Below are 27,691 nucleotides of genomic sequence, written 5' to 3'. Positions count from 1 at the left end.
GCCCAATCCAGTGTTGGGCAAGGCAGAATACGTTTGTCATATGCAAGAGACCTCCCATATGTCAAATGAGTTGCCCAAGACTCGTTAACCCTTGTAAAACTAAATGTTCTGAATAAGAAGCTGGCAGAATAATCTCTCTCTAGCCATCAGTTACCATAGCAACTGAACTAACTCAATTATTGGTAAAGTGCCAATCAGAAGCCGGAACTGCCTTCCGTGACATGCCGTCAGCCAATCAGCGCGAAGCCGGATCAGGACACGACAGTAGCGATGACTAAAGCAACAACGAGCAATCAGCGGCGGGTACGAAAACCACCATAGGGAAACATTAACCAATAGAAACAGCTTCCGCCCGTACGCAGGAGTAGACGTACACGTCTGTCAGTCACGTAACCAATGGGAGAGCTCAGAGCGCAACGTCCACACTCTCTATCTGACTCTATCCAATCAACAAGGGCGGAGGCGGGATTATCTCTGTAGACTGACAAATCTGCTGGCCAACCCACGCATTGCTCCACGTCGGCAGAACTCACGAAAATGGATGCGGTGTTGCTGGTGAGTGAGGCCGCGGGTACCGGGCTTCCATGATGAGGAAACCGTGTGTGTGAGCGCTGTGAGAATGTGTTTCTTAGGGCCATGAGTTGTGATGTGCATGTGCAGTGTGGAGATTAGGGCCGTATTCAGAGTTTGTCAGATGGCAGTGTGTGGCATGGTATATGGCACACTCACTCTCCCGCTGCAAGGTAGCTCAGCTGCAACCTGTATGTACGTGAACATACACCCAGCCGGTATGTGTGTGTGTGTGACTGTGATCGTGTAACCAGCTGTACGTGTTCTGTGAGGTTAATAAACAATCCCAGCTGTATACAAGATATTCCAGTCACGGGGATTGTCTATGATTACACTAGGGGACAAGGTTTCCAGACCACAGGTTCTCAAATTCGGTCCTCAGGACCACACACAGAATCAAGTGAAATAATTAGCCCCACCTGTGAATCTTTTAAAATGTGTCATTCAGTAAGTGTGAGGTCCCGAGGACCGAGTTTGTGAACCACTTTTCCAGGTCATTTTACAAGGGTCTCTGTAGTTTAGTTCCAACATAGGTCTCACTTTATGGTTGCATTGTCCACAATATGTATGTGTGTTTATTTATTAGTGGGTCCCCCTGGGCTAGCCACTATCCACATGGACTAATGACAATAGTAACCTTGCCTGACGTGTGCAGGCTTGCCCGCAAGGGAACATGATTTTATGTTCTGAACAAGTTTAATCTGAAGCAGTCCGCTTTGCAAACCCAGGGGGTCCCATATTCTGACTGTGCACATGACCATTCTGTACGTTCTAAATGTCCCATTTTAGCAGCTGCAGACATCAGATTTGGACCTGCACAGTACTGTACATCTCATGCATTATATATGTGGACTCTTGCTCCTTTACAGTGACATGTTACAGTGAATGGGGAGCTTGTTTTGCAGTGTACTGCTCACAGTTCCAGGGAGATTTGGGGATAATTCTTTCCCAGTAGAGTGCAGCCATGCTTATAACAGAATTACACTACCATAACATTTTTCTGCATATTTCTATGGGGTGTGAGGGGTTTTAAGATTTACTACAGCACTTTTATGGCCATCACTTCTGATCAGCTATCACCCCTCCTTCCCTCTGTCACAAGAAAACCAGGCTGTCACTAGCAGCGTGGTTGTCCAGCTTAAAGACTGTCACACTGCTTGTTGTATGCATAAAGAGCTCATGTAAGCACCATGTTGATTTGGTAAAATCTGGACCTCAGACCATCGGACTAGTTTCCAGCAGCAATATTAAACACTGAGGCGATAGTAGAGTTCTGCCCTGTCCATCACTGTCTGAGGGTCTATGTGACAGCAGTCATGAGAGAGACACGTTAGTCACTGTATGGTCTGGACCAGTGGTTCTCAAACTATGGGTCCTGACTACCTCAGCATTGGGTCACGACTCTATGTTGCTGATCATGATCAGGTTAATGTGTCTGTGGAGAGGGGGACAGGGTATAACTCATTAAATAAACACCCATTGCTTCCCACTTCCACCCCCCTGTCACCCTTTTACATCTCCCCCATTACCCACTGCCTCCCTGTCACAAAAGTGGTCACTTTACTTCACTGACCACATGTGGCGGCCATTCAGTAGTAACTCGCTGGGGTACTGTAATAATTTTTATTGTTTGACGAGGTCCCAGAGCAAAATAGTTTGAGCACCCCTGGTCTGGACTATTCTGTTTTTCTTTTCATTTCACCACATCCTGGATCTTACTGATGGGCTGTAATCTCTCCCTCCCCGTTTCTCCTGGATCTGGTTGACAGTCACTAGGTCTACCACTGTTAGCTGACATGGACAAAAGTTTAACATGAGTTTTTGGCAATTTTTATTTTCTTATTTTTTTCATGCTTTACAATCCACATGGACTACAGTTTCGAATGGTAAAGTGTGCCAGGGGAAAGAGAGGCACCCTGCCAAAAGCTGCAGCCATGCAAGGGTATGCTTTATACTAATTATGGGCACATGTCAACATTGACACAAAAAACTAATGTCGACTTTCGCCCCATTTCCTAGTTACTGTCAACCTCTTAATCCACACCCATCTACCCAGTGACTGCTTTCGTATACGCCCTGCCCTCCTTTCATGAACCATACGCCCCACCAAGGCAGGGAAGCACTCCAATATCTCCTCAGTGGCTTAGGTTGCTGCCGGAAGCGGTACAACGTTTCGGGGTCTGAATCCCAGCTCCATGTTCCTTGTCAAATGGAAATGCTAAATTGCTTCCAATAAAGCTGCATGTTTGTGTTTAGAGTATCGCATTTCATATGTCCGTGTGTAGTCCTATAGAGCCTGTTTCAGACCTGATAGCACGACCAGCAATCTGTTTAGCCTACGCCCTGCTCCAGTGATAACCTGCCTTGCGAATGGAAGTGTATGGCTGCACATCTGTTTGCATCTGAGGGAATATGTCCAAATTCTGTGGGAAGCCGCTCACCATTGGGCACCAGTCATCAGAGCCGCCACTTAGCCCAGGACTTACTTGGTGGCTGCAATAAATACCTGCACCTCTGGGCTGTTACTGACATCACACACCCTCCCCTAACAGGCTCTGGCACCCTGCAGGGTTTTTCTTGGTACTGCTATGAAACGGGCGGTTGCCATCCCGACACTCCCTGTCATTCACCTTGTGTATGACCAGCGAACAGAAACATTTGCGGAAGTTAATCATAGCATTGCGCACATGGATTGCGGCCCATACACATGCGCAGTACATCGATAATAGTCTGCTGTGCGATCAGGTCTGAATCAGGCCCATAGTTAGTCTCCCAACCTCTTGCCTTCCTTCGTATTAAGACTGGCTAGCCTGCAGTGAACACCACTCACACTGTGGGGGCACAGGGTAACATCCATGTGTTTGAGACATTGGGCAAACATTTCATGCTGTGACTTGTTTCAGCTAGAGAACCACTGGTTGTTGATTGCACTGATGATGTTTCCTGGCTTACTGACATCATGGCATTGGGTTGTACTAAGCTATTGGCCTCATGCTCTCCTCTTTTCGTTTAGCTGAACATTTTTTTTGGTACTACATGTTTTATGCAATGTATTTAATTCCAGATGTTAACTTTTTAGCTATTTTTTTATCTAATTTTCAGATCTTGCTCTTTGCATAGAACTAATCCTAAACATGATTACATGTTAACCCTATAAAGGAACTTTTGTAATTACTTTTTCTGTCCTTTCCTCTTCTTAAAGTGCAGTGTCAGAGACCGTCTTTCTTACTTTACTACCAGAGGGCTGCCTAATCTGTCTGTTCCCTCTCATTTGCATAATGGAGCCGCTGATATTAGACAGCAAAGTGAAAAAGTGAGTAGCCCAAAAGGAGAGAGCGTAAATATCCTGGACCAAGTAGCTTGCAACACACACACACACCGGACTTGGGGATGCCAGCGGTATTTTATGTAAATGAGATGTAAAGAGACAGGTCAGCAGGGTTTCCTTGCAGCTTTGGGTACAGGAGTGAAAGAGGAATTACGATTGACATGGTCAAGTGAACGATTCCCTTTGGATGTCTTTAGAAAACACCTTTGTGATTATATTTAGGTGATAAATACAACTTTTAAGCCGTAAGGCTACCACATGTTTTGTAATTTCCAGAAAGATTTGGGGCAAGAACTAAAGTTGGCATATAATTGTCATTTTTTTTGTATTATTAATGAAGTTACACTTAGATTCTGTTTTCCAATGAGATCATATGCTATTGCCTGCTTCCCATGAGATCATATGCCTTCTTCCAATGAGATCATATGCCTGCTTTAGCAAAAAATAAACTGCTTTACAATCTAGTATAGTGCTTCCAGGTAAATGGGCTGGGAGTGAGTACAGGGTCCAGCTTGTAAACTGGGCAAACATAAATCTATTTATTTTACCATTTCACCACCTTATGACATTTATGGTCTGGAAACAGATAGCCTTTTCATGAGTTGTATTCAGGCATATTTAATAAAATATGGTCAGTCATCACATCACAGGTGTATGAATACAGAAATACCCTTTTTCCCAACTGCTTCATTATCCTGGGTTATTGCCGGGTCTACCCTGGCTGTGGCTCAATGAAAGAGGGTTCTTGGGAAATAAACTTGGTCCAGTGACCTGGGTAGCTACCAGGATTGAACCTGTGAAGGAGACTGGTAACTGTAAAGTATGAACTGGTGACCTGGGTTCCATTAAAAATGCTTTGGGGAGTCAGATTATTGGTATTTGGACATTGTTATCTCCCTCTTGTAGAGACCCCCACTTACTGAGGTTCATCCTGGAGTGTGAACGAGATTTCCAGCTGCTGTGACACAGGGCCTTATTCTGGTTCACTCTCAGAGGCAAATTCCTTCTTAAATGAACAAAACCTTGTGCACTGCAGGTGGGGCGGATGTTACTTGTGCAGAGAGAATTAGATTTGGGTGGGGTTTTTCTTCAAAGTGATATCTATATTGCAGTGTAAAAATAATGCAGCCAGTATTTACCCTGCACAGAAACAAAATAACTCACCAAATCTAATTCTCTCTGCACAAGTTACATCTGCCCCACCTGCAGTGCACATGATGTTGTCCATTTGCGAAGGAATTTGCCTCTGTGAGTGAACCAGAATAAGGCCCACAATTTGGAATAGTGTTCGGTTACCTGGGATTGACCTTAGGTTTAGGTGTGAAAGGTATAAGTGATCTGCCTGTTCGTCTGATCAGGATGCAGTGTGTGTGTGTGTTGGCTTTTCTTTCAGATGCCTTTCCCAGCCAGCATTGGGTACTGAATGTTTTGTACGAAGGCTGGTTTTGTACAGCTAGTATTTCCTCATTATTGTTACATATGCTCAAACCAATTACATCATGGGGAATCTTGAGGCTTCTAAGAAGCAAATAGATCTAATGTATTTTCTAGATCTTGGTTAAAAAAAAAAAGTGTGATGATTACTTTCATACTCTCTCTTTGGGGAAATTCAGTTGTTTTTGGGCACGCTCAACACCCTCCTGAGGTGGTGAGCAGAAATTATCTGTTTTCGACGTGACATTAGGTTACATGAAGCAAATTTTCTACATATAGCTTATGAATAACCGATGTGTATTGTTACGGTTATACCCCTTTCAGACATACTGCAAATTCCTGGGATTTCTCACATGCACACGCACAATCCCGGGACTAGCGTATGTCTGAATGGCTCTACCCGGGATTTTAGTCATCACCTGCAATGGCCCTGGGATTTAAAAAAAAACGGGATTGAACCGGGTCTAAAATCCCGGGTAGTATGTCTAAAAGGGGTATTAGAAACTCCTTTATGGTCCAATTTCAGAATTTGAGTAAACTCTTCTATATAGTTACTGTGTTTTGTGGTTAAAAAAAATTGCCTCTCTAAATGCCCCGGAAACTCCACCCAAAGTCCACGAGCGATAAAACCACTATATAGTAAATTCTGCTTGTCACATGCTTTGTGTTTCTCCTGAAAGATAATGTTAACTGTTTCAGCTTCAGGTAAATGGGACATTCATTGTTTAATCCTAGTACAATATGGGTCTTGTAATACTTTGTACTGGTAGGAATCATAATATGTTATAAGAAATATAATGTTAAGTAAGATTAACGCTATCACTCCCATAGCTCATCACAAGCTCTCTCTCATGTGCTCCCTTTGCAGCTCCATGCATGCTTCCAGCAGTATGCTCTGTGTACCTTGTGACATGTGCATCCATTCAGCTACAATTGTGACACTACAAGTAGCTTACATTCAAATTGCAGATCAACCATTGACTACCAGAGTGGTCTGCTGATGGAGGCTGCTTAGGAAAACAGCCCACAGGGGAAGGAGATGAGTGCTTAGCCAGGGTGTAGTGGAAAAGCAGAGGGGTCTTGTGCTATCTTCCCTGATCATCTCCCAGCAGGGATATGTACACTGACTAGAGGCACCCAGAGGCAGGGATCTCTGTTATATGGCAGAGAGATTTCTGTAGCCCACTCTCTCTGTGCCCGATTCAGACCTTTTCGCTGGGCTGCGAGTGTTTAGAGTCCAGCAAGAAGGTAAATGCCACCCTGTCAAGCTCTCTATTTGCACGGATGCGAATGCATTTGCAGCTGTGCACACAAGGGAAAAATCACTCCCTATCAAATGATTTTCCCCCTGCTCACAGCGCTGTTTAACCCTTTGACAGGTATCACTGGAGAAAGCAGTTCTCCATTTCAGCATTGAATTACACTCTCAGCGAATTTGGCCAGTATTCAATGCCCCAGATTCACTGTAGTTTACAGCGAATCTCGCATTTATCCGGGCTAACGGAGAATTTTTCCTCTGAAAAAACGATTCTCCCTATTCAATGGAGAAATTCACCATTTTGCATTTGTCATCTTTTTTGGGTGAACTGGAATGTGATCTTTTAAAATAAAGGGGTTTTTATTTTTTTTAGGGTGTCAAAAAATCTGATTTTTTTTTTTTTTTCTGTGAAGGGGCTTGCTATTTTTATTTATGTGCTTGCAGCATAGGAATATATATTTAATTGTTTTATTTTTTTTTACACATTCGCCAGAAGGGGGCCGGGAGCCGCTCATTAATATTCATATATTCACTGCACACTGGTCCCGATCATTAAATATGCGGGATCGGGACCAGTGAGCGCAGTGGCTCCCTATCTCAGTCCCCTGCCAGCTCTCCGGGGGCTCTCCCGGTGTCCCTGCCAGACCTCCTTCACCCCCACAGTGTCCGGTACAGGCAGGGAGGCTTCCATCTCCCTGCCTGCTGCCGTGCTCCCTGCGGCATTCACCGGGGTGGGGGTGGGGTTTAAAATTCGCCGCTAGGGGCAGCGAGCCCCTGAGGAGTTGAATAAGGGGTGAGGGAGGGCTGGCAGCAAATGCACCAGCCCTCCAGAACCCGGCGATTGTGCAGCGAATCCAAATCAGAATTCGCTGCACAGGACAAATTGGGTAATTGAATACCTGCCTTTTGCTGTTCACTTGCAGCGAATGGTCTCCATTGAATAGGGAGAATCATTTTTTCAGAGGAAACATTTTCCGTTAGCCCGAATAAATGCCAGATTCGCTGTAAACTGTGGCGAATCTGAGGCATTGAATACTGGCCTATGAGTGCCAAGTGAATTTGTCAAAATTGGTGTAAAACATTGCCAAGTAAACCTTTTTTGAATGTATATAACAAATGTGACCGATGCTGGCATCTCTAGTGGATGTTTTGCACATTGTTCACATATATGTTGGCACTCAAAGTCTAGACTTACTCAGTGTTGCGAAGGCTGTGGGGGGGGGGGGGGGGGGGAAGGAAGACTATGCTGACTTCAGCGGCCCTCCCTCCCAATGGGTGGGGAACGCCTGCATTTTCAGGTGCACTCCCAGAAAATGCTGGCATTCTGCCCCCAAATGCCCGGCGCCTGTCAAACACCTTTCGCACTACAGGCCATGCGCATGTGCAGACTTTTTCACTAGCTGATGAGCTTCTAAATTCACAGCCGTCTGAATCGGGCCCTGTATCCACTGCCCGACCTGCCAAAGGAGAGCGCTCCATTGATCAAGCAGCATTATCCTGCAATAAGAATCAGCACCTCAATGACATTCATTGCCCCTCTATGTAAAGAGAATTAATAGAAATGAACTGGATGGTTTAGCCTATGGTCATTGTAATTTTTGTAGCATGTGGGACCAGTAGTCATTTTGCAAAAATAAATTCTAGTGTCCCCCTCAAATCTTAAATAGCCATCAGTGGGATTATAGCCAGTCTTCTTGCTACAACCTGTCCAATGGACGTTATTGTGGGGTGTTACCCTCTGGGATCGCTAGACACCCAAACATTTCCTGGATTCATTTAAAAACCAATTGGTGCCGCTGCTCTGCTTAGCTTAGAGACCATTTCTCCTCTCCGCCAGGGATTTGGGAACTATCCTGCACCACATAGCGCCAGTTCCCCTAAAAGTGAATCATACAGTTGGCGCAACATCTCAACCTGTACTTCTAAAGCATTAATTTGGTGTCAAACTGTGGAAAATACATTTAATTTATTTATCTGTACACTGTGCTGTATATAACATCCCACTGCTTATTCTGGATTGGACGCGTCACTCTGCATGGGTACAAAGGGCGAGTATTTGCATACAGCACAGGTATGAATGTGAATGATCACATCATTTCTTCAGTCTGTCTTATGCTGGGTAAACACTAAGCAATTGGTGCACGTTCACGATGACGGTCAGTGACATCACCCGCCCCCTGCTCCGCACATGCAGTCGCTGACCATTTTGGCAGATTGAGCTGCATGTACCGACAGAGGGGGGTATTAACAACCCGCGGTCACGCACATGTTGACTATATTGATACACATGTACCCCCAGTGTGTATCCAGCTTTACCCTGAGTTGGACTGAACTTGGCTGGATCAGTTTTTCTGGGAAATTTTGTGCTATGTGACAGTGCGATCGCATATAACCTCCCCTACTTGTCGGAGTGTATCTAATGCTATCTATGTGCTATTCTGAGTGGTAAGCGCAGCGAAGCCTGTTCTGAGATATCTTGTAGCTAGCATGGGGCTAACTATTGCGACTGATGGCAGAAAATCTATGGCCGTCACAGTTTTCCACTTGCAGGCATACGGACCCTCACAGAAACTGGCACCCCGCAGCTGCAGCCACTTTACATCTGACTGAGAATAAGCCCTACATAGTGGAGAGTCACTGCTTTGTCCCAAATGAGTCATCACCTGGCTTCTGTTTTAGCGTGATGCTTTGGGTCTGTAGGGAATATGGATATGCATTTTGAAACCCAGGTTTATGAAGTTAGGAGCAGAGCATAAAAAGTCCCTTATGTTCAGGAGCGTTTTGATTAGAGGTATGTAATTGAATGATATTAAGTCCCAGACACAATTAACTGTATGTCATATAGCAATGTCGCAGCCTGTCCAGCCTTTAATGGCTGGGTCAGTATTTATTTACATCAGCCTTTGAGAGCTAATTGAACCACTAGTAAATAATGTGCACATAAGAATTAATTACTTACTCTCCACCTTACAGCCAGCAGCATAGCTATCAGATCCAAATCACTCATCTTCCATCTCCAGAGCGAGATTAATCAAGTGCTGGAGCGGCCTGTAGCTGTTCTGGCCCAGTAGCAATAGATTTATGAAATGATTAAACAGGCCTTTTAAATGTACTTGGTTTATTAGTAATGAGATGTTTTCTGATTTAATTAATACAAAAGCCCCATGGTAATGAATGAGGCTATGGCCTGTAAAATACTTGGCCGCTGATCTGGCAGCAGTAGTCCATACAGACCAAGTGTACATTACAGTAAGTATTTTAAACACCTCAAATAAGGCACTGTGATTGGAAATGCATGATGGTGGTCCTGAGGGCTGGCAGAACATCGGATGCCTGCACATGTGCGAATGTGGTTCCCTCTTCCCTGAGATCCCAAGGGTACTTAGAACTTTTATCTTTGTTTTATTTATGTGCATGTTTGATTTGTTTTTAGGAATAAGTGGTTACTTTGTATACTTATCATTGAGCATTTGGAATACATTGAAATAAAACAAGCAGTGCGGGTATGGTGGGTGTGTTCTATACACAAAGGGGCAATCCTGCCTTGAATGTAATGGTACCTTAGCACAAGTTGTTGCAGGAACTTGTATATTAAATTGAATTGTAACTTGTCTAAGCATCCCTGGCAGGACAATGCTGCTTATTGGATTATTCAAATTGTGTTTAGCTTCTTGCCCTGAATGGTTGTAAATTATCCAATTGTTTTTAATAATTGCTATATTATTTTGCAAAGGTTTGTACTGGCGAATATCGCATACATGTAACCAATGAAGAAAGCTGCATTGCCAGTAGGAACAGATCCCCCCCCCAATCATTATATGAAATGCTTATCCCGTATACTGTGCTACACACTGCAAGGCCGTGTGTAATACAGAATACAAGGGTCAGTAGGTTCTTCCATGGAGACTGGGAATAAACTAGTGGCACAAATAGTTTGATGCCCCCAGTAATTACTCTCGGGTGTGACCTGTATATGTCCTAATGAATACCTCGCCAGTATTTTACTGGTAATACATACAGATGCTGCCAGGGACAGTGTGTCTGCACTCTACTCTGTAGGGTAATCCTTATTTTATGATTTTCTTGATCATTCGGATTGTTTATTATAAGAAAATCATAAAATAAGGATTATTTGTGTATCATGATTGTAGACCTATTTCTAAGGTTCCTTTATGGGGAAGGGCTTTGATTTGACTGTATTGTTGCTGATTGTAAAGGCCTCCATACACTACTGAGACCTGTCTGAATGACAATCTCGTCCGATTTCCCTTGAGCTCCCGGAGGGCTTCCATAGGATTTGGCACTTGATGTGCCTCTTTTTGCATGTGATTTAATGCATGTGAAAGGTCTACCGGGGAGCTTTCAAAGGAAAACACCCCCAATGTGCCGCTGATGGGTCCGATTCCGACTTATCCTATGTTCTGCAGGTCCGACCTCCGACTCCGATCAGATACTCACTACTTTGCCCACTTTTCATCCGATTTCATGGGCTGATTTATTGGATGAAAGCAGGCCACATCACACAAGTGTATGGGTGCTTTCAGGTGCTACAGTGTTCCATTTGCCTGTATAGTGTAGTAATCTGGACATGCCTAAAATGGGAATATATATAAAATAAATGCAGGCTAGAAAACACAGGCTGTGACTATGGGAAGGCTACAATCAACTGGGTAAAGAGCTTAGGCCAGAGGAGGGAGATAAGCAAAGGGTTGGAGCCCACAGATACAGTAACGCAGTAGTGGAGTCTGTGCCAGCAATGCTGGAGGAACTCGGGGAGGTGACATCATCATCATGTCCATAGTGTACAGGTTGGGCAGCACTGTTACACTATGTATCGAATGCCTTAGGTAGGTTCTTTCCATGAGTGTGTATAGAGCCACCTGTAGTTTGTTTTCCTTCATCCGGTGGTGGGTTAACACTGCTTCTACGGACCTCAGCATAGTGATCAACAGAAAGTCCTTAAGTTCCAGATGGGCTAAAATAACAATCAAACCCCCCAAAAAAGTCCGTTCTGTCTGACATTAGGCATCAGTACTGCGAGGGATCACTGTATTTCCGTGCTGTACTTCTCTGCGTGTAAGCCTAGATGAGATGTTTATGTACTGCATAAAATAAACCTCGTGTGTGCCCGGATTTCAGCAAGCACAGCCGTAATAATTGATGTTCCCCATAAACCCGATGGAAGTGTTGGCCGTCCAGCATTTGAGGTGAAGTTCTGTTATACACTCAGGCTGTGAGTATGTGGAAGTCAGTGCATCACAGAACTTTGTCTCGAGGGCTCTCGTACATCTGATTGGAGGGTCACGCTGTCATGGGGGCTGATAGCTAAGCATATTTCCTTGCCGCTCCTGCCAAGACCTTGTTGCCCATGTCTATGCTCGTGTCCTGTCCTAGTGCACCACTTGCAGTGTGTTTAGATGGACTCCTTTTTTTTTTTTACATTTTTTTTTTCTTAAAGCGACTACAACATTTTGCCAGTTTTACATATCATATATAAATGTGTATATATATTTTAATTATATAAAAGCCATGACCTAATTGTAATGTATTGATCAAGGTCTCCATTATCCGTGTGGGGAGGGAGGTGGGGGGTGGATGCTGAGTGATGGAATAATGCTTGTGTTTCTCCTGGCAGGATCCCTCATTGTACACAGTGAAAGCTGTTCTCATTTTAGACAATGATGGGGAGAGGCTGTTTGCTAAGGTATGTATTCACTGTCATTATGCAGGTTTGTCAGCAATGGCTCTGTGACTGCCATTTGTGTTTATGTTGTTTCCCTGATTGTTGCAGCCGTCACCTACATCCTGTATACATCCTCAATTCCAGATGTTTTTAACTTTTTCTCAGCTTGGAACGTCTACAGCTCCTTCTCAATCGCACTAGCCTGTCGGTGACTAGATGTGCTTATCATAGGGATCCGTCTCCTTTTATTTATATATTTTTTAAAACCTGTGACCACTGAGCAGAACAGTCTGTAGCCAAATCAGTAACCCTCAAACCAAGCTACTGTATATACAGAGCGGCGTATTCATCATATAAACATAAGTAATGCAGGAAATACAGGGCTGTGGTCCGTGCATTAACTGGTTATTCTATAATCAAATAGTTAAATGGCGGAATGTTGATGAAAAAAATCCAGACATTGGGTGAGATTTAATAGGATGAGAGATTCAGAAAGTGAGAGATTTTGGGAAGAAATCTCCAGTTTTTTTTTTTTAAAGCAGCAATCATTTACACTGCAAAACCAGTTTGATTTTGAAGTGTAAATGAATGCCGCTTTAAAAAAAACTGGAGATGTCTCACCAAATCTCTAATTTTCTGAATCTCTCATCCCATTAAATCTAACCCAATGAATCTTGATGTAGAACTTGGTCAGAGCCTCTGAGAATGTCGAGCATCCTTTATAAAATAGCAATTTACTGTACATGATGCTCCTTCCCGCTTAACAATGCAAGGATCTTATACATTTCCTATCCATATCCACACCAGCTTGCAAGTCTTTTTCCATGTGGGAATGAAAACCAAATTAATTTTTTTACCATTAGAGTTTGCAATCATTGTACACAGAATAATGTCTGTTCTGTATTAGTTTTCATGACTGTTGTGAAATGGGTTTATTGCCAACACAACAGCGTATAGACACATTTTTTTATTACAATTAAACCAGAGGAATAACCGCTGACTCCCTGCTCATATAGGGACCAGTTCTGTCTCTGACAAAGGTTTACTAGTTGCAGTATTTGATCCATTTGTCAAAGTCGACATTAATTACCTTAGACCAAGAGCGAAAGCTCTTAGACTTTCCTTACCTGTAGGAGAGCAAAGCCCCAAAATTTTACTTTAGGCAACACATGCATCATTATCAGGTGTTGATGCTGTTCTTAGCTTCCTGAATTCTTTCGGCCATCTTTAAATCTTACCAATGATACCAGTGTAAAACTTTGCATTCTAAAAAGTGCGACCGTTCCTCATGCAGTGCGGATCTTGCATCTTGTAAGGTGAAATTCACCCGGTCACCACTTATTGCATAAGACGACCATTACAGTCCAAGGGAGCGATATGTGGTCTGCTAACTTTTTTATCTATCTATCTATCTATCTATCGAAGCAAGTAACTATTTAAGGGGCATACGTCTATCTGCATTAGGTAATAGACAGGTTGAGTCTTTCTCCTACAAAGTGCCTGGGACCAGAAGTATTTTGGAATATTTGCATATTCCTAATGAGATACCCTTAGTATGGGACCCACATCTAATCACAGACTGCATTTCTGTGTTTTATGCACCTTTTTATAAAAAGCCCTTTTTATACAGTATTTTTTTAATTAATGTTATGTATTAAACAAAGTTTATTTACATTGAAGGTTTCGCTATCTCATTTGTGTTGAAATAAATCTGTATTTTGGATATGGGAGACTCGGCTTGTTTATCAGTACTGAGGAGGAAGACTAATACATATATATATACATGCATTCTCATAAATTGGTCACAGGCTGTCTGTTATCTCCACAGTACTACGATGAGACCTATCCCACCGTGAAGGAACAGAAGGCCTTTGAGAAGAATATTTTCAATAAAACTCATCGGACAGATAGTAAGTGTTGTGGTCTATGAGTATCGCTGAAAAATGTTGTATGTTTGTAAACACTGTACATTTGTAATTTAGCGGATATATATCCTAGCTGCACCACTCTGAAATACATTATACTTACAACGCTTCCTATATGTCATGGAGACTTCCTGACGCCAAGTCTGATAATGCTTCCTTTCACCTACCCCTGAAGTGGGCCAAAGCTGGGCTGGGTGGGTGCAACATAGTGATGACTATATCGCTAGCCAACCAGCATAGAAGAAAAAAGCATTGGGAGGATATACACTACAAGAAAATGGGCCTTTCTCTCTATTGCACTCATGGATATGTGCCCAGGCATGTGCGGCCCATTACGGGGTATCTGTGCCCAGGCATGTGCGTCCCATTACAGGGTATCTGTGCCCAGGCATGTGCGACCCATTACAGGGTATCTGTGCCCAGGCATGTGCGACCCATTACAGGGTATCTGTGCCCAGGCATGTGCGACCCATTACAGGGTATCTGTGCCCAGGCATGTGCGACCCATTACAGGGTATCTGTGCCCAGGCATGTGCGACCCATTATGGTGCGCCTGTGCGACCCATTACGGGGCGCCTGTGACCTGTGCGACCCATTACGGGGAGCCTGTGGCATGTGCACTGCATTACATGTGTGATAAATTAAATGAACCTAATAAAGGGGGAGAGTTAGAAGAGCTCATTTAACTCTAGTAATACACAGCAATGTCTAATAAAAAAAAAATATTGCTTGTGTGACCCTGCAAGCCAAATACAGGTACTATTCCCTTGGCCTTGTGCCTGAGTCACCGCTTCCATATTCCTAGTTGCGGCCCTGTGTTGTATTACCCACTATTTGACGTAATAATTTTTGGGCGCAGTGAGGAAAAAAAGAGATGCAAAAAAACCTAGATTCCAAACACAGCAAACAAGTAGATTTTGTTGGCAAAACTGTGTCTAGAGGTGATTCCTCTCCATATTGTCTGGCTAATATTTTGTATCTTTGCGCAGGTGAAATTGCTCTGTTAGAGGGGCTGACAGTTGTGTATAAGAGCAGCATTGACCTGTACTTCTACGTCATTGGCAGTTCCCACGAGAATGAGGTATGTTTCACAGCTTGCTAATGGCTGAGGAATTTGATTGGATCACACTATCTCATGACCCTCCCACAGTGCATATATTAAGAAGTCTCTTAATAAATTTGCACTGCAGTAGTGGGCATGCTAATAGGCTGATATAATCTAGTGGTGATATTCAGGTCTGTCTAATTATTAAAAGTATGCAATCAAATGAATACAAACATGAATCGTTACTTTCACGATTTTTCAGTAAGTTCTTTACATTTTACTCAGGGTTGTACATTAAATGGACTAAAATGACATAACTGCTCTGTATTTGTGCAACAAGGCACCAGATTCATGTAGTCACAGCACATGATACAATAAGAATGTTATTTATATAGCACTTCTCTCCCAATATGACACAGAGGCAAATGTACTAAGCCTTGGAGAGTTTTAAGTGGAGAGCGATAAAGGGGTAGATGTGTGAAGAGTCGGTATGGGGGAGAAGCAGTTGCGCTGATATTGCTTGTCTCTCCGATGTAGCTGTGGCTATGTGTGACACGATGGGAGCGATATCCACCCCTATCATTATCGGCACTGCTATCTTTAAGACACAGCAGATCCACGTATCCTTTGGTGAAATACTCATGCCTAGGCAGACAAGCACAGGTGCTGCTGGGAGAGGTACAGGCGGAGCTTGCACATGGGTGCTCCAAGCTTAAGCAAGACTGCTGAAAGTGGGAAAGCACAGCTCACCAAACTGGTGTAATGCTCTCCCAGAACAGCAAATGTAACAATAGTCCATGCTGCCAATATGTGGACCTGCTACATATGGAGGAGAGGTGGTTACGCACAAATATTGGCCAGAGCGTGCTACATAATACATCTACCCCAAAGTACCAGCCAATCAGCTCCTAACTGCCATCGCTCAGACTCAGGGTGGAGGTGTATTGTACCGCTATAGCACTTCCAGAATTACCTTATTACCATGACGAAGCAGAAAGTTATACCGGCAAGATGTATTAACATGGAGCAGAGGAGTGAAGACTGTATCCTGGGTTGAAGTCTGACCCTGAATTTTGCTTTTCCACTAGCAAAAAAAACCTGGGTCTATGCGCGTCCCTGCACATCGACCATGGGTTAATTTTTCTAGGGAAAAAGGGGTAACTGAGCACATCCATATCTGTTTTTATTAGATGTACCTATTGCATAGCTTCTTGTGAAGCCTAAATACTAGATTTCCCTGACCGGCTCCTAAATTCTACTTATTTCTGGTGACTTGTGTGAGAGACTGCCCTGGGTGTTCTAGACTGAGACCAACGCTGAGCGGTTAAATTATTTGCGTGCTGCTAAACTGGATTTAAAAGATGTTATGTCTGACGACTTTATATCTTGTTAATGGCACACAGATGTCAATTAAATCATTTCAAATTAGCCACGGTGACATTGTTGCTGAATCACTGTAAATTGTTTAGTAAGCACTTTATATTTAAATAAATGGTATTAAATTCTTGAACTCTGTGGTCTTCTTGCAGACTGCATTAAATATACATTAACATGGCAGGAAAAGAACACTGCAGCTGCTCTAGAAGTGTAGAGGCTCGCTCTGCGGCTTGGAATAAAGACCTGATGAAGCTCTAGGGGCACCATGCTACAGTGGGTGCAATTGTTATTGGAACTGTTTGCCCACGCTGTCCCAGAGCATATGGTGCTTGTATATCATATTCTGTGCCAATACATATTTCAGAGTAATGCCCAGTTCCCTGCAGAAGTTCAGAAGAACTCTATATGTTATATAGCCCGAAAAGCTTTGTGTAGGTGCAGAATAATGTTTTGTTAGGTCTCTTACGATTCTGAATATTGCCAAATAAGTCATTAATGACATGACATGATTTAATTACTATCCTCATGGACCTAGGCCCTTATTCTGGTTCACTCACAAAGGCAAATTCTTTCTCGACTGAACAAAACCATGTGCACTGCAAGTGAGGGCAGATGTAACTTGTGCAGAGAGATTAAGACTTGGGTGAGTTGTTTTGTTTCTGTGCAGGGAAAATACTGACTACTTTATTTTTACACTGCAATATAGATCTCACTTTGAAGTAAAACCCCACATAATTCTAATTCTCTCTGCACAAGTAACATCTGCCCACCTGCAGTGCACATGGTTTTGTCCATTAGAGAAGGAATTTGCCTTTGCAAGTGAACCAGAATAAGGGCTCTAGTGTAGAACTTTGCAAAACAACATGAACCTGAAAAACGTTATATGTAAGTAACATCTGCGGAACTCTTTTTCACCATACAGTTTGAGAGGCTTCTACTATAGAATCATTCAAAAACAGACTCAAGTCTTTCCTGTTTATTATTTGTCCCTATTATTATATCTCCACAGTCTCATGTATTTTCCAATATTTCCTTTTATCCCTGTATAGCTCATGCTGATGGCTGTGCTGAATTGCCTTTTTGACTCATTAAGCCAAATGCTTCGGTAAGTGACAAGAGGACCTTCCTTCTCCTGTAACCGCTGTACCCTGCACTATATGGTCTCATGTGCATGGCAGTGAATACAGTCACAGGTTATCACTCCTTCCAAAGCAAAGCCTTGATTTTTGCATGGGGAAAATTGTAAGCCTTGTCTCCACCACTGTATTTGATACAGTGGTGGAGATTTGGTATTGATAGCTTGACATTTAGGAGTCCGCTTTCTGTTATGACTGTCAAAAACCAGTAAAAAAAAAAAAAAACATGTTGACCTAACCCTGTGTCGACCTTCCCACCTATTGAACCAACGGTGTCGACATAATGACTGTCAACCTAAGTGGTGTCGACAATACGATCCACAACTCTTCTGAAATTAGAGAGGAATACATCTCCCCTTCAGCAAAATTAAAATCCATGGAAGGTGTTGATGGATCTTTTTGGAAATGCTCTTTCATAGTATATTTTACTTAACGTTAATTTGATTGCTGTCTTAGATGCCAAATTGAATTTATCTATCTATGCTAGGAGATACTGACTTAGCATTGGTATCTAAAGGGGTGTATACACGGGCGACAGTCCTAGCGATTCAGACTCCCCAGCCGCAGATAAATACACAGTGCAGGTGGTGACTAGTGAAAATATTCTTGCATGCACAGTCTCTTTGGCCAAGCGATAGTGACGCTGCGGGTCCACACATTGCTATTGCCCGCTGTGTACACATGGGATGATTCTGCCTAACTTTCTAGGCAATTTTCAAAATTTCCAACGATCAAAATTGGCTGGAAAAATTGTCTTGTGTGTACACAGCTTAACCAGGAGCAACTGGGAGATTTTGGCTACCCTTTTAGGAGATTTTGACTATCTAGGATCCATCAATGATTGGCAGGTTGGTAGTTGGAGGCTGATTGGACAAGCTGTGGCTTTCAGCCAGTAACTGTGCACTCAGTTGACATTCTGCGAGCATGGACACTTGCGTGCATGCAGGCAGCTGCAAAGGATTGTGGGCCAGATTCTCTAAGCTTCAAAAGTGATAAAATGGAGAGTGATAAACAGCCAGCCAATCAGCTCCTACCTGCCATGTCACAGACTGTGTTTGAAAAATGTCAGGCAGGAGCTGATTGGCTGGCTGTATCACTCTCTATTTTATCACTTTTGAAGCTTAGAGAATCTAGCCCTTTGTCTCAAAATACCAGTTCCTTGAAATTGTTAATTGATGAATATTCTAAGGGAAGGATGTGGAAAAGTCACGTTATATGTTTTTCTCAGTTAAACGGGAGTTACCATAGTTGAAATGATAAATGATATATGCAGTGTAAAGCAAAATGTGACTGAAGTTTGCCATTTGTATCAGAATAAATTATTGGGGCGGATTCAGATAGCTGCTGCTTGCGAGCAGAAGTCAGCGTTCTCTGCTGTCGCGGGGATACTCGTGGCTTTCTATGGAATAGATCCGGACACTTTACCCTGAGGAAGACACGAAAAAAACCCACATGCAGTTGAATCTGCCTCTAAGCTGGGTAATCACTATACAATCTATAGCACAATATATTCGCAATGTGGATTGGAACACTATATTGTATACATCATGTAGTCCCAGTCCGTTATTCACAACTGCCATTTATAGAAACCTCACACTGGATGTGCTGCCCGTCCAGTGGGATTGTTCCATGGCCGACACGATGTGGCAAGCAACAGCCATGACCGGTTCGCACCAACGCATTGTGTGCACTTCGCAGGGGGTATGGGTCATATGGTCGACACTATCAAGGTCATATTCTCCCTGTTGACCTTTATTGTATGTCGACCTTCATATTGTCCACCTGGTGACGAATTGCCCCAAAAAAGTCTGCTCTGCATGTTTGGACTACTGTACATTAGAAGAGCTTGCAGGTGTCCTTCTAGCCTTGCTATCTTTGGGGAAGTGTAATTAATCCCATATTTGCTTGTTCTGCAGAAAGAATGTGGAGAAGCGAACTCTCCTGGAGAACATGGAAGGGCTGTTCCTTGCGGTGGATGAGATAATAGATGGCGGGTAAGATGGATAAAGATCTGTAACTGTAAGGTATAAAACCCATCTGTTCCTGCATTCCTTTGTAGTTCTATCTCCAACCGCTCACCTGCATGTACTTTCTAGGTTCTAGTCTCTGTTCTGGTTAATAAGCCACGGTACTGTCGGCTTCTATTCCTGGCAATGTAGTGGTTAAATATCCAGCATGAGCACAAGGCAATTCACATTCACAAATGGAAGACCGTAAAATCCTCCTGTGATTGTAAATAGAAGTGTTAATCTGGAAGTTGTACATTTCCCGTCTGTGCTTGTTTTTGTTTGAATTGTGATAGCGCAGCAGTTACCACCATAGAGACTCAGTCAGGAGAATGGCTCCTAACAATGTCATTACAGCATAAGTGCTGCTATGTATCCGTGTAATGACATCATTAGGAATGCTTCCATCATAGGCTTCTGCAGACTGAGGCGCTGTGCTCTGGCTTTAATGACATGTAGGAATTGGCTTTTCCTTAACTCTTCCATTGCCTGAAGGGCTTTACTAGTAGTACTGTTCAATGCCGGCTTCCATTTCATGTACTCCAATTCTGCTCTTTCTCGTTACAGGGTGATATTAGAGAGCGACCCCCAGCAAGTGGTGCATCGTGTTGCATTGAGGGTATGTGAACATGATTTAAACTTGAATGGCCGCATGCAAGGGGATGTGTAAGCTTACATGCGGGGATTCGCACGCGGGATTTGCATTCATCTGGGCAGCGTTTACCTGCTCCCTAGGTTGAGAACAGGTCTGAATCAGGCTGTAAATGCTCTATATAAAATACACAATCTTATAGTCTCGTGCAGTGGCTCTCAACCTCGGTCCTCAGGACCCCCCAACAGTTTACAGGTGCAGTCATTATTCACTGACACATTTTAAAGATCCACAGGTGGGGCTAATTACTTCACTAGTGATTCTGTGTGGAGACCTGCAAAACGTGGAATGTTGGGGGGTCCTGAGGACTGAGGTTGTCCTTCAGAAAAGCCGGACTTCATTGGAAGGAGCTGCAGCTTTAAAGCAGCGCAGGTTAGAGGTGACCGGTTTACACATGAGTTGTCTGTGCTTGGTCATGCAGCTGAATATCCACCCATGTACATGGGTTTGTGGAAAAAGAGGGCGCTGTTCACATAGGAGCAAATATTTGCACCAGCTGATGGGAGGGTTAAGGTTGCATGAGGGTGTTCCCTAAAAGTACAGAGTAAGCCCACCAAGGTGCAGTGTGAGGAGTGGACAGGGGCACATACTAGGAGCTTTCATCGCAGAGGGCTGTATAGCTTGCTGTGGCTTTTTTATAGAGAACAGTGTTTCCTCTACAATGTAAAAAAAAAGTATTACAACCATCCCACTGCTCTCACTCTAAACAGAGTAGTAATTTGTACAAACTTGGGAACTTAATACAATGAAAGGGTGGGCGTGAAGTGGTGAGAAGTTTTACTTCTGTACAATGCAAATCTTCGGATGTTGCTGCCTCTCCATATATGTAAGTGTGATATTGATCGGCGAGTCAGCATGAAGTGGTTGTATGGTTGTGTCCTGCTTCAGTGAACGTTGCCTCGGATGAATGATACCACGTGAGCCATGGGACATTCCATGTGAACGATAATGGCAGGGGGAGCAGCAATTTCAGAACATAGGAGCAAAGTGTAACATGGGATCCAAAGTATACCCTCAGGAGCTTGCTTTACACACCATGCTTCAGACTCGCTTTTGCTCACCACCAGGTTGCTATGCAGAATAGATTTTGGTGGTATAACTGCTAGCCCACGACCTTGCTCTTCCCTCCCCCCGCTGTTGCGGGTCACTTAGTATGTCCCATGGTTAGCATGGGCTAGTGACTCAGAGGCTACATTTCCGAAAGGGGTTCTAGTTGCTACCATGGATGTATTGTGTGGCCCATTTAGATGCAGTGGTACAGAATTGTGGCTTTGCACTGGCAATCTAATTCCCCGGCTGATTGTAGCTCCCAGCGTGTGCAGACATGAGCCTGGAAGAACGGACAGACGGGTCTCGCTTGTTGGTGATGCTTGCTCATGTAACCCATGGGGCCTGCTGAGCTATCCAGAACAATATCGGCTCTGCAGTACTAATACAATTATGTGTTTACAGCTATTTAAGCTGAGCTAGAAGAGCCAGTCATACCATCTGCAGGTCTACCGTGTATGACATTTATATGCTCCATAAACAAATACATACTTGTGTGCTCTGTCTGTAGATAAATATGCCATAAATACTTTGTGTAACATGCCTAGAAAGTATCCACAATACTGATTCCCCCCCCCCCCCCCCCCCTAATGCCACCCATAAGCAGTTCGGCCCGCTAGGTTTAGACTCGCTGAGCAATGCAGGAACTGCGCGATCAGGGTGTGCGGTGCATTTCTGCCAGTGGTGAAGTAGTTAAGTGCAGTATCACCATATGTTGTTTCTCTTACTAGCATCTGTCCCCTGGGTCCTCCACACAGCTCCCTGTGAATGCCTGCTGAGAAGGCAGATTTATGGGCCCCATTAGCATGCTGTTACAGTGTTTGCTGTACTCTTAGGAATTTGTGCCCAGCTACTGGCAGAGCCACCTGCAGAGCTGTAGAATGATGGAAGAGGTGTCAGTGGGTTGCGGTACAGCAAAGATCAGTGGGGTGCCTGGAAGTGTGGAGGTTAATAGAAAGAGAACCTAGAAAGGGAACTTTAAAAAAAAAAAAAAAAAATCTCTATATATTACTCTGTGTGTGTATTTATGTATATAATATTGCTAAAGATGACCTTTACCTCTTCTTCAGGGTGATGACGTTCCTCTGACAGAACAAACGGTCTCACAGGTAGGTGTCAGACATCACAGCATGTTCCTGTGAGGCTGCTATGTTTCAGCCAACCTCTGTTTGTTATGCAGGAACATTGGCTGGTACTAGGACGTGTATAGTAACTGCAGAAGATTGGATGAGAGATGAGATGTATTCTCTGTGACTGGTGTGTGAGGTGTTGTAGACTATACAACTATACAATGAGCAACTTCTGAACACTACTGTCACTAGTAGAACTGTGTTGGTAGCCAGTAATAGGCACCATGCTATACATCCTGTGACTGTGCAGCATTGGACACTTTCCGGCAAAACCCCTACAAATGACTGGGATGCTGGTCACCACCTCTGGTGCCAATCGCTTATTAACACGCCATCATTGGGATGATACTAAGGAACATCATTACTCCTTGATGGCAGCCATAGGCTGCTCCACAATTAATTAAATGCTGAACCATGGAGAGGAGTCTGAATGTGATAACATGGGTCTTTGCAAGAGATTGATGCCGGGTACACACCAGAACGATTTGGCCGATTTGGCCTCAATTCCACCAATTTCGATATAATCTCGACCGATTGTATGTAAATTGGGAATGTGTTTGATCCGATTCCAATACGATGCACGTCCCCACTGGTCGTTTGATCGTTTTGCAGATCCTGCCAGCTTCAGTCAGGATTTGAAAACGATCTCTTCAACTGGGTACAGATCGGAATCTGATCGGATGCAGTTCGTGCGGCCATCGCGTATGTATAGTAGTCTCATAATCGTTCTGGTGTGTAACCAGCATGAGAGACTCTGAGGTTCGCACCATATATGAACCCCAAAGTTTTAAAATTGAAATACTAAAAGTAATAAATACACTGTATTCAAATAAAAGAAACCTGTGACTTAAATTCCTTTCTGTTCTCTTCCCTGTCCTGAGAGCAGCACCAATTATGCAGGGTTCTAAAGCATTAGCACTTCTACTATTTATAATTCGTGTGCAATCATAGCAATCTTCTTTAGGAGAAATCAACTTTTAAAAACTGAAATACATACCCTTTTTGTAAGGCATGATGGATTGAATGGGAGAGTATTAGAATAGTAAATGTTAATAATATGTATCCTATGTATCATTTCAGGTGCTGCAGTCTGCAAAAGAGCAGATAAAGTGGTCTCTGCTGCGATAGCTGCGGATTCTGTACCAGGACATTCCTTTGGGATGGGCTGGGATTGGGTATCGTAGTCCCAACTTCTCTCCAGTTTTCTGTTTTTTTAAATCCCCTGAGTATGTAGGACAGCGGCACTGATGTGTATTACACCACGGTCCTCAGTATGGGGCAATGGCTCCTGGCACTGATGTGTCCTACTGGTGTGTTATGCCTTGTTAATATCAAAGCCTCTATTTAAAGTACCTAACCCCATAATGTTTTACTGGTTCATTATGTGTGAACAGTCGGTGGCTATACTCCTGCTCTGCTGGCGAGAATGCCAGAACAGCTTAAATGAAGTACACATGAAAGCCCCAAAATTGTGTCACCATATGTTGTTCTTAGGAAAGCGCCACAAAGCTGCATTAACACAGACTCATGTATCACATCATCATTGGAAGCTGCAAGTTTAAAATTCATGATCTTTAAAGCGGGAAATAGCTTTCCCCATCAGCTGCCCATTCCACTCCATGGGACATTAAGCACATACCGACATACCCAATTGAAATGACTGTCATTTGCACTGCATGTACCGGGCCCAAATATGTTGTGTGAGCTACGCCGTACTCCAGACTGGCACATGGGGAACAGAAGACCTTTTTTTTTTGTATAAATTGAAGAAAAAAAAGCAGTGGACCAATAAAATGTATGCCATGTATACCTGTTCTGTATCCAGGGAGCACAGCACCACTTCCCAAGGCTACTTACCAGGCTGGGTCTTGTAAATGTTAATTGTGTAGGGACTGGAGCGTGTATCTTTCATGTAATGGGACAGTAGCTGGAAGAAGCTATCCTGTACTGACGTTGTGCCTCATTGTGGTTGTGGAAATGCTGTACAAGGTGAGACGTACACAATGATTAATAAATTACACGCAATTATCTGTTTCAGTCTCTTTCTAATTGTGACTCATTTTTCTCACCAACTTGTGGCTGAATGACGACCTAGATTCCGTCAGCCCAGTGCTGCTCCTACCTTGTTGCGTTGGTATGCTTGGACGTAGCATTGGGTTAATGAAGGATCACCCTTGGCAGGGCATATCTCTTTATATACAAACCTTTATCTTCAATTCTTTATTCTGCATTATACTAATAGCATGCAATAAGCTGGAAAAAAGGGGAGGGGGAGTGTAGCTCTAATGATGAATATACCGTTGGATCAATTGGAAATCATACATCCTAATGTATTAAACATGCTTAAAATGAATAAGCCCTGTAAACACAAGGACACAGTGAGAATTTGTATAGTTATGGCGCTGTCCCGCTTGTTCCTATAATGCTCAGTCCCCTCTCAGAGAGGTGTGCACTAGACGGTCCCCACAGTAAAGTCCAATTGTAATACATCACTACTGAAATCTGTATATGCATAGTGCCTGTAGCTCATTATACATGTACCTATACAGATTGTACACCAACACCCCATGCACGGTGTATCTAGTAATAATACTGGCTGCATTATACATGTAAGCATGCACTGTAGCCTACACACAATGTATTCCCAACACACTATGCAATTATTGCTACATGTACTTCAATATCACCCTCACTCAACCATTGTGTATTCTCTTCACAAAAGTGTTCTAAGCATGGTTATATGAAGTAGAAACGCTGAGCAGGGACCCTTACCCACTAAATACTCCCCGTACCCCTCATCTTGCCCTGCTCTCGCTTTCCCTGCTTCATCCTATCCCCACTGGTCGGACTCCCCTTGCGGATACACATTGCCTGGTGAATCTGGGGACTACATCTGCCTACTCCTGTACAAGAAGCAGACCGTCTGTGTTTATCTACAATCACGTAAAATGAAGTGCTGTAATAATTTAAAACCTTAAGCTACACGTATTCCCAGTAAACGTTAGCTCTTCTGTATGTGCTACATAACCGTTATCTTTAATAATTTAAATACAACAGTCTTGTTCCTGCCAAATAAACTAACAGATGTACTGTCCTGATGCTGCAATGCTAAGGGAGCTACAATAAGGACAACTCTGGTGGTGAGGGTGGAGATTAGCATGTACTCCGTGTGCTTATCTTTTTGCTATGACTTTTGTTCTCTTATAGATCTATTTATTAGTTAATGGCAATAGAAAATCACCTACTGCTTAATTGTATCTATGTTCTAAAATATATTGACTATCAGTTACATTAAAATGCTTTATTTATGCAGCAAATCTTAATTTCTTTTATCGTTATCCTTAGATGGTTATAGTAGAACAATTAGTGATGCTACATGTAAAATTTAGTGTTAGTTAAATAGACTTCCCCATGCTTTTATCACTCAAAGTGTTAGGGAAAGCGCTGTCACAGCAAAACACACGCTATTGCCTGCCCTAGGGCTTTAATAAATGCCCCTTAGTCTGAGAGAGTGTTGGTTTACAGATTTGCACCTGGGAAAATAGGTAAAAATATATGAAACTAAAATCACTTTATTGATTGTTTCAATAATCCTCACTGAACCAAGCGAAGATGCAGGAGAGTTACGTATCACCCATATGGGTTGGGATCATTTGGTCTACACTGCAGCATGATGGTCGACACCATTAGGTCAACATGGGGAAAGTTCGTTAGTTCGACAATGTCTAGGTCGACAGTCAAAAGGTCGACGGGGTTTTTCACAGTTTTTTCTACTTGAATGTCAACACAGTTTAAAGTGCGCTCGCCATGCGTCGGGCACACTTTTATTCTCCCACGATGCCCTAGTGGATGGTAGGGCATGAAATACCGCTTGTCGGCACACGTCGGCTCAAAACACAGTGAAAATCCCCCTGTCGAACTAATGACCTTTCGACCTTTTCCCATGTCGACATAGACCCATGTCGACCTAATGGTGATGACCTAATGACTGTCGACCATCATGCTGTAGACCAAATGACCGCATCCCACCCATACTTGTGTCCTCTCCACTCTGGGGAACGTGCAGTGCAAAAGCAACTTGTGCTCGTCTCTGATTCCATGCAGTTCTATGGAGCTGGCTATACATGAGGACACTTCGCATGAGAAAGGGCATGCAGGGGAATAGAGCTCTGATCAATGGGTGAGGACATAGGGTATATACATTGTAGACTTCTGTGCAGAAAATAATTTGCACATGTTACCATAACATAAGAAAGTGACACTAGAGTGGCAATTAAGTGACAAAAATGACACGAGAGCATGTTTCTTCTTCGGGTGCCATGGTCCCACAGGGTGACATTAGTTTTCACAAAAAGGGCTGGCCAGCGAGCAAACAAACTGTTGCTCGCTGGATTCATATGGTCATTCAGCAAGCTTACCAGCAAGCTAATCTCCCTCTACCATTGTCAATAAATGCACAGTCTACCAGATCGGTATGTCCATCAAGGGCAGCACGCCGTGGGGCGTCCACTGAACAACTGTGCAAGGCTGCAACGTGGTCATCTGTTCATACCTTTACAAAGTTCTATACATTTGACACGTTCGTCTCTCAGGATGCTTCCGTTGGTCGTTGGGTCCTTCTGTCACCTCAGACACCACCCACCCTTAATTAAGCCTGAGGTATTCCTTTGTGACAAATAGTGACTTCCATGACCTTAGGTCCTCCTTCACTCTATTTATTTGTGAGTAAGTGCACTGGCATGCTCTTGTCTATCTTCTTCCTTCTCCGTTTCCTGCTATTGGCTGGCTAACAAACTGATGAGCTAGGCATGGAGGCGGAGTTATATAGGAGAGGAGCCGTGCATCCTGGGAAACCTGAAAGCTTTGCTGATGACCATGAACCTCTAAGAAAGAGAGTTAACCTAAGGTAGGTCTACCATAACTCTCGTTTTTTTGTACAAGAAACCGGAACACTTGGAGAAATATTTCTCAATATGAAGAGCAAAGCAGGAACTATGTGCTATATGTGTATGTTCCTACTGGAAGGTGGGCTCATCTCTCTAATGGTGCATACACCTGGTGAGATTTACTTTCTATTCAACCTGTGTCTGGATCTGGATA

At 43.3% G+C, this 27,691-nt stretch overlaps 1 protein-coding gene across 2 annotated transcripts; it reads left to right on the top strand.

Moving 5' to 3' along the window:
• The first annotated feature begins 408 nt into the window (after window positions 1–408).
• On the top strand, window positions 409–24,619 carry COPZ1 (coat protein complex I subunit zeta 1). 2 transcript variants are annotated; one of them, XM_083169544.1, is made up of 10 exons: window positions 409–555; window positions 3,773–3,883; window positions 12,226–12,294; window positions 14,102–14,183; window positions 15,188–15,279; window positions 17,670–17,725; window positions 19,673–19,750; window positions 20,330–20,381; window positions 22,532–22,570; window positions 23,672–24,619. In XM_083169544.1, exons 1-10 carry the CDS (start codon window positions 538–540, stop codon window positions 23,717–23,719), a joined length of 645 nt encoding a protein of 214 aa, XP_083025670.1. In that variant the 5' UTR covers window positions 409–537; the 3' UTR covers window positions 23,720–24,619. The 2 variants fall into 2 exon arrangements, with proteins under 2 accessions (XP_083025670.1, XP_083025671.1); XM_083169545.1 differs by lacking the exon at window positions 3,773–3,883 and having other exon boundaries at window positions 440–555.
• The last annotated feature ends 3,072 nt before the right edge of the window (window positions 24,620–27,691 follow it).

This window comes from Crinia signifera, chromosome 2, assembly GCF_055691185.1.
Source record: "Crinia signifera chromosome 2, ASM5569118v1, whole genome shotgun sequence".
Lineage (NCBI taxonomy): Eukaryota > Metazoa > Chordata > Amphibia > Anura > Myobatrachidae > Crinia > Crinia signifera.
The sequence above is the reverse complement of the archived record's forward strand: the minus strand, read 5'-3'. Positions and strand labels throughout refer to the sequence as shown.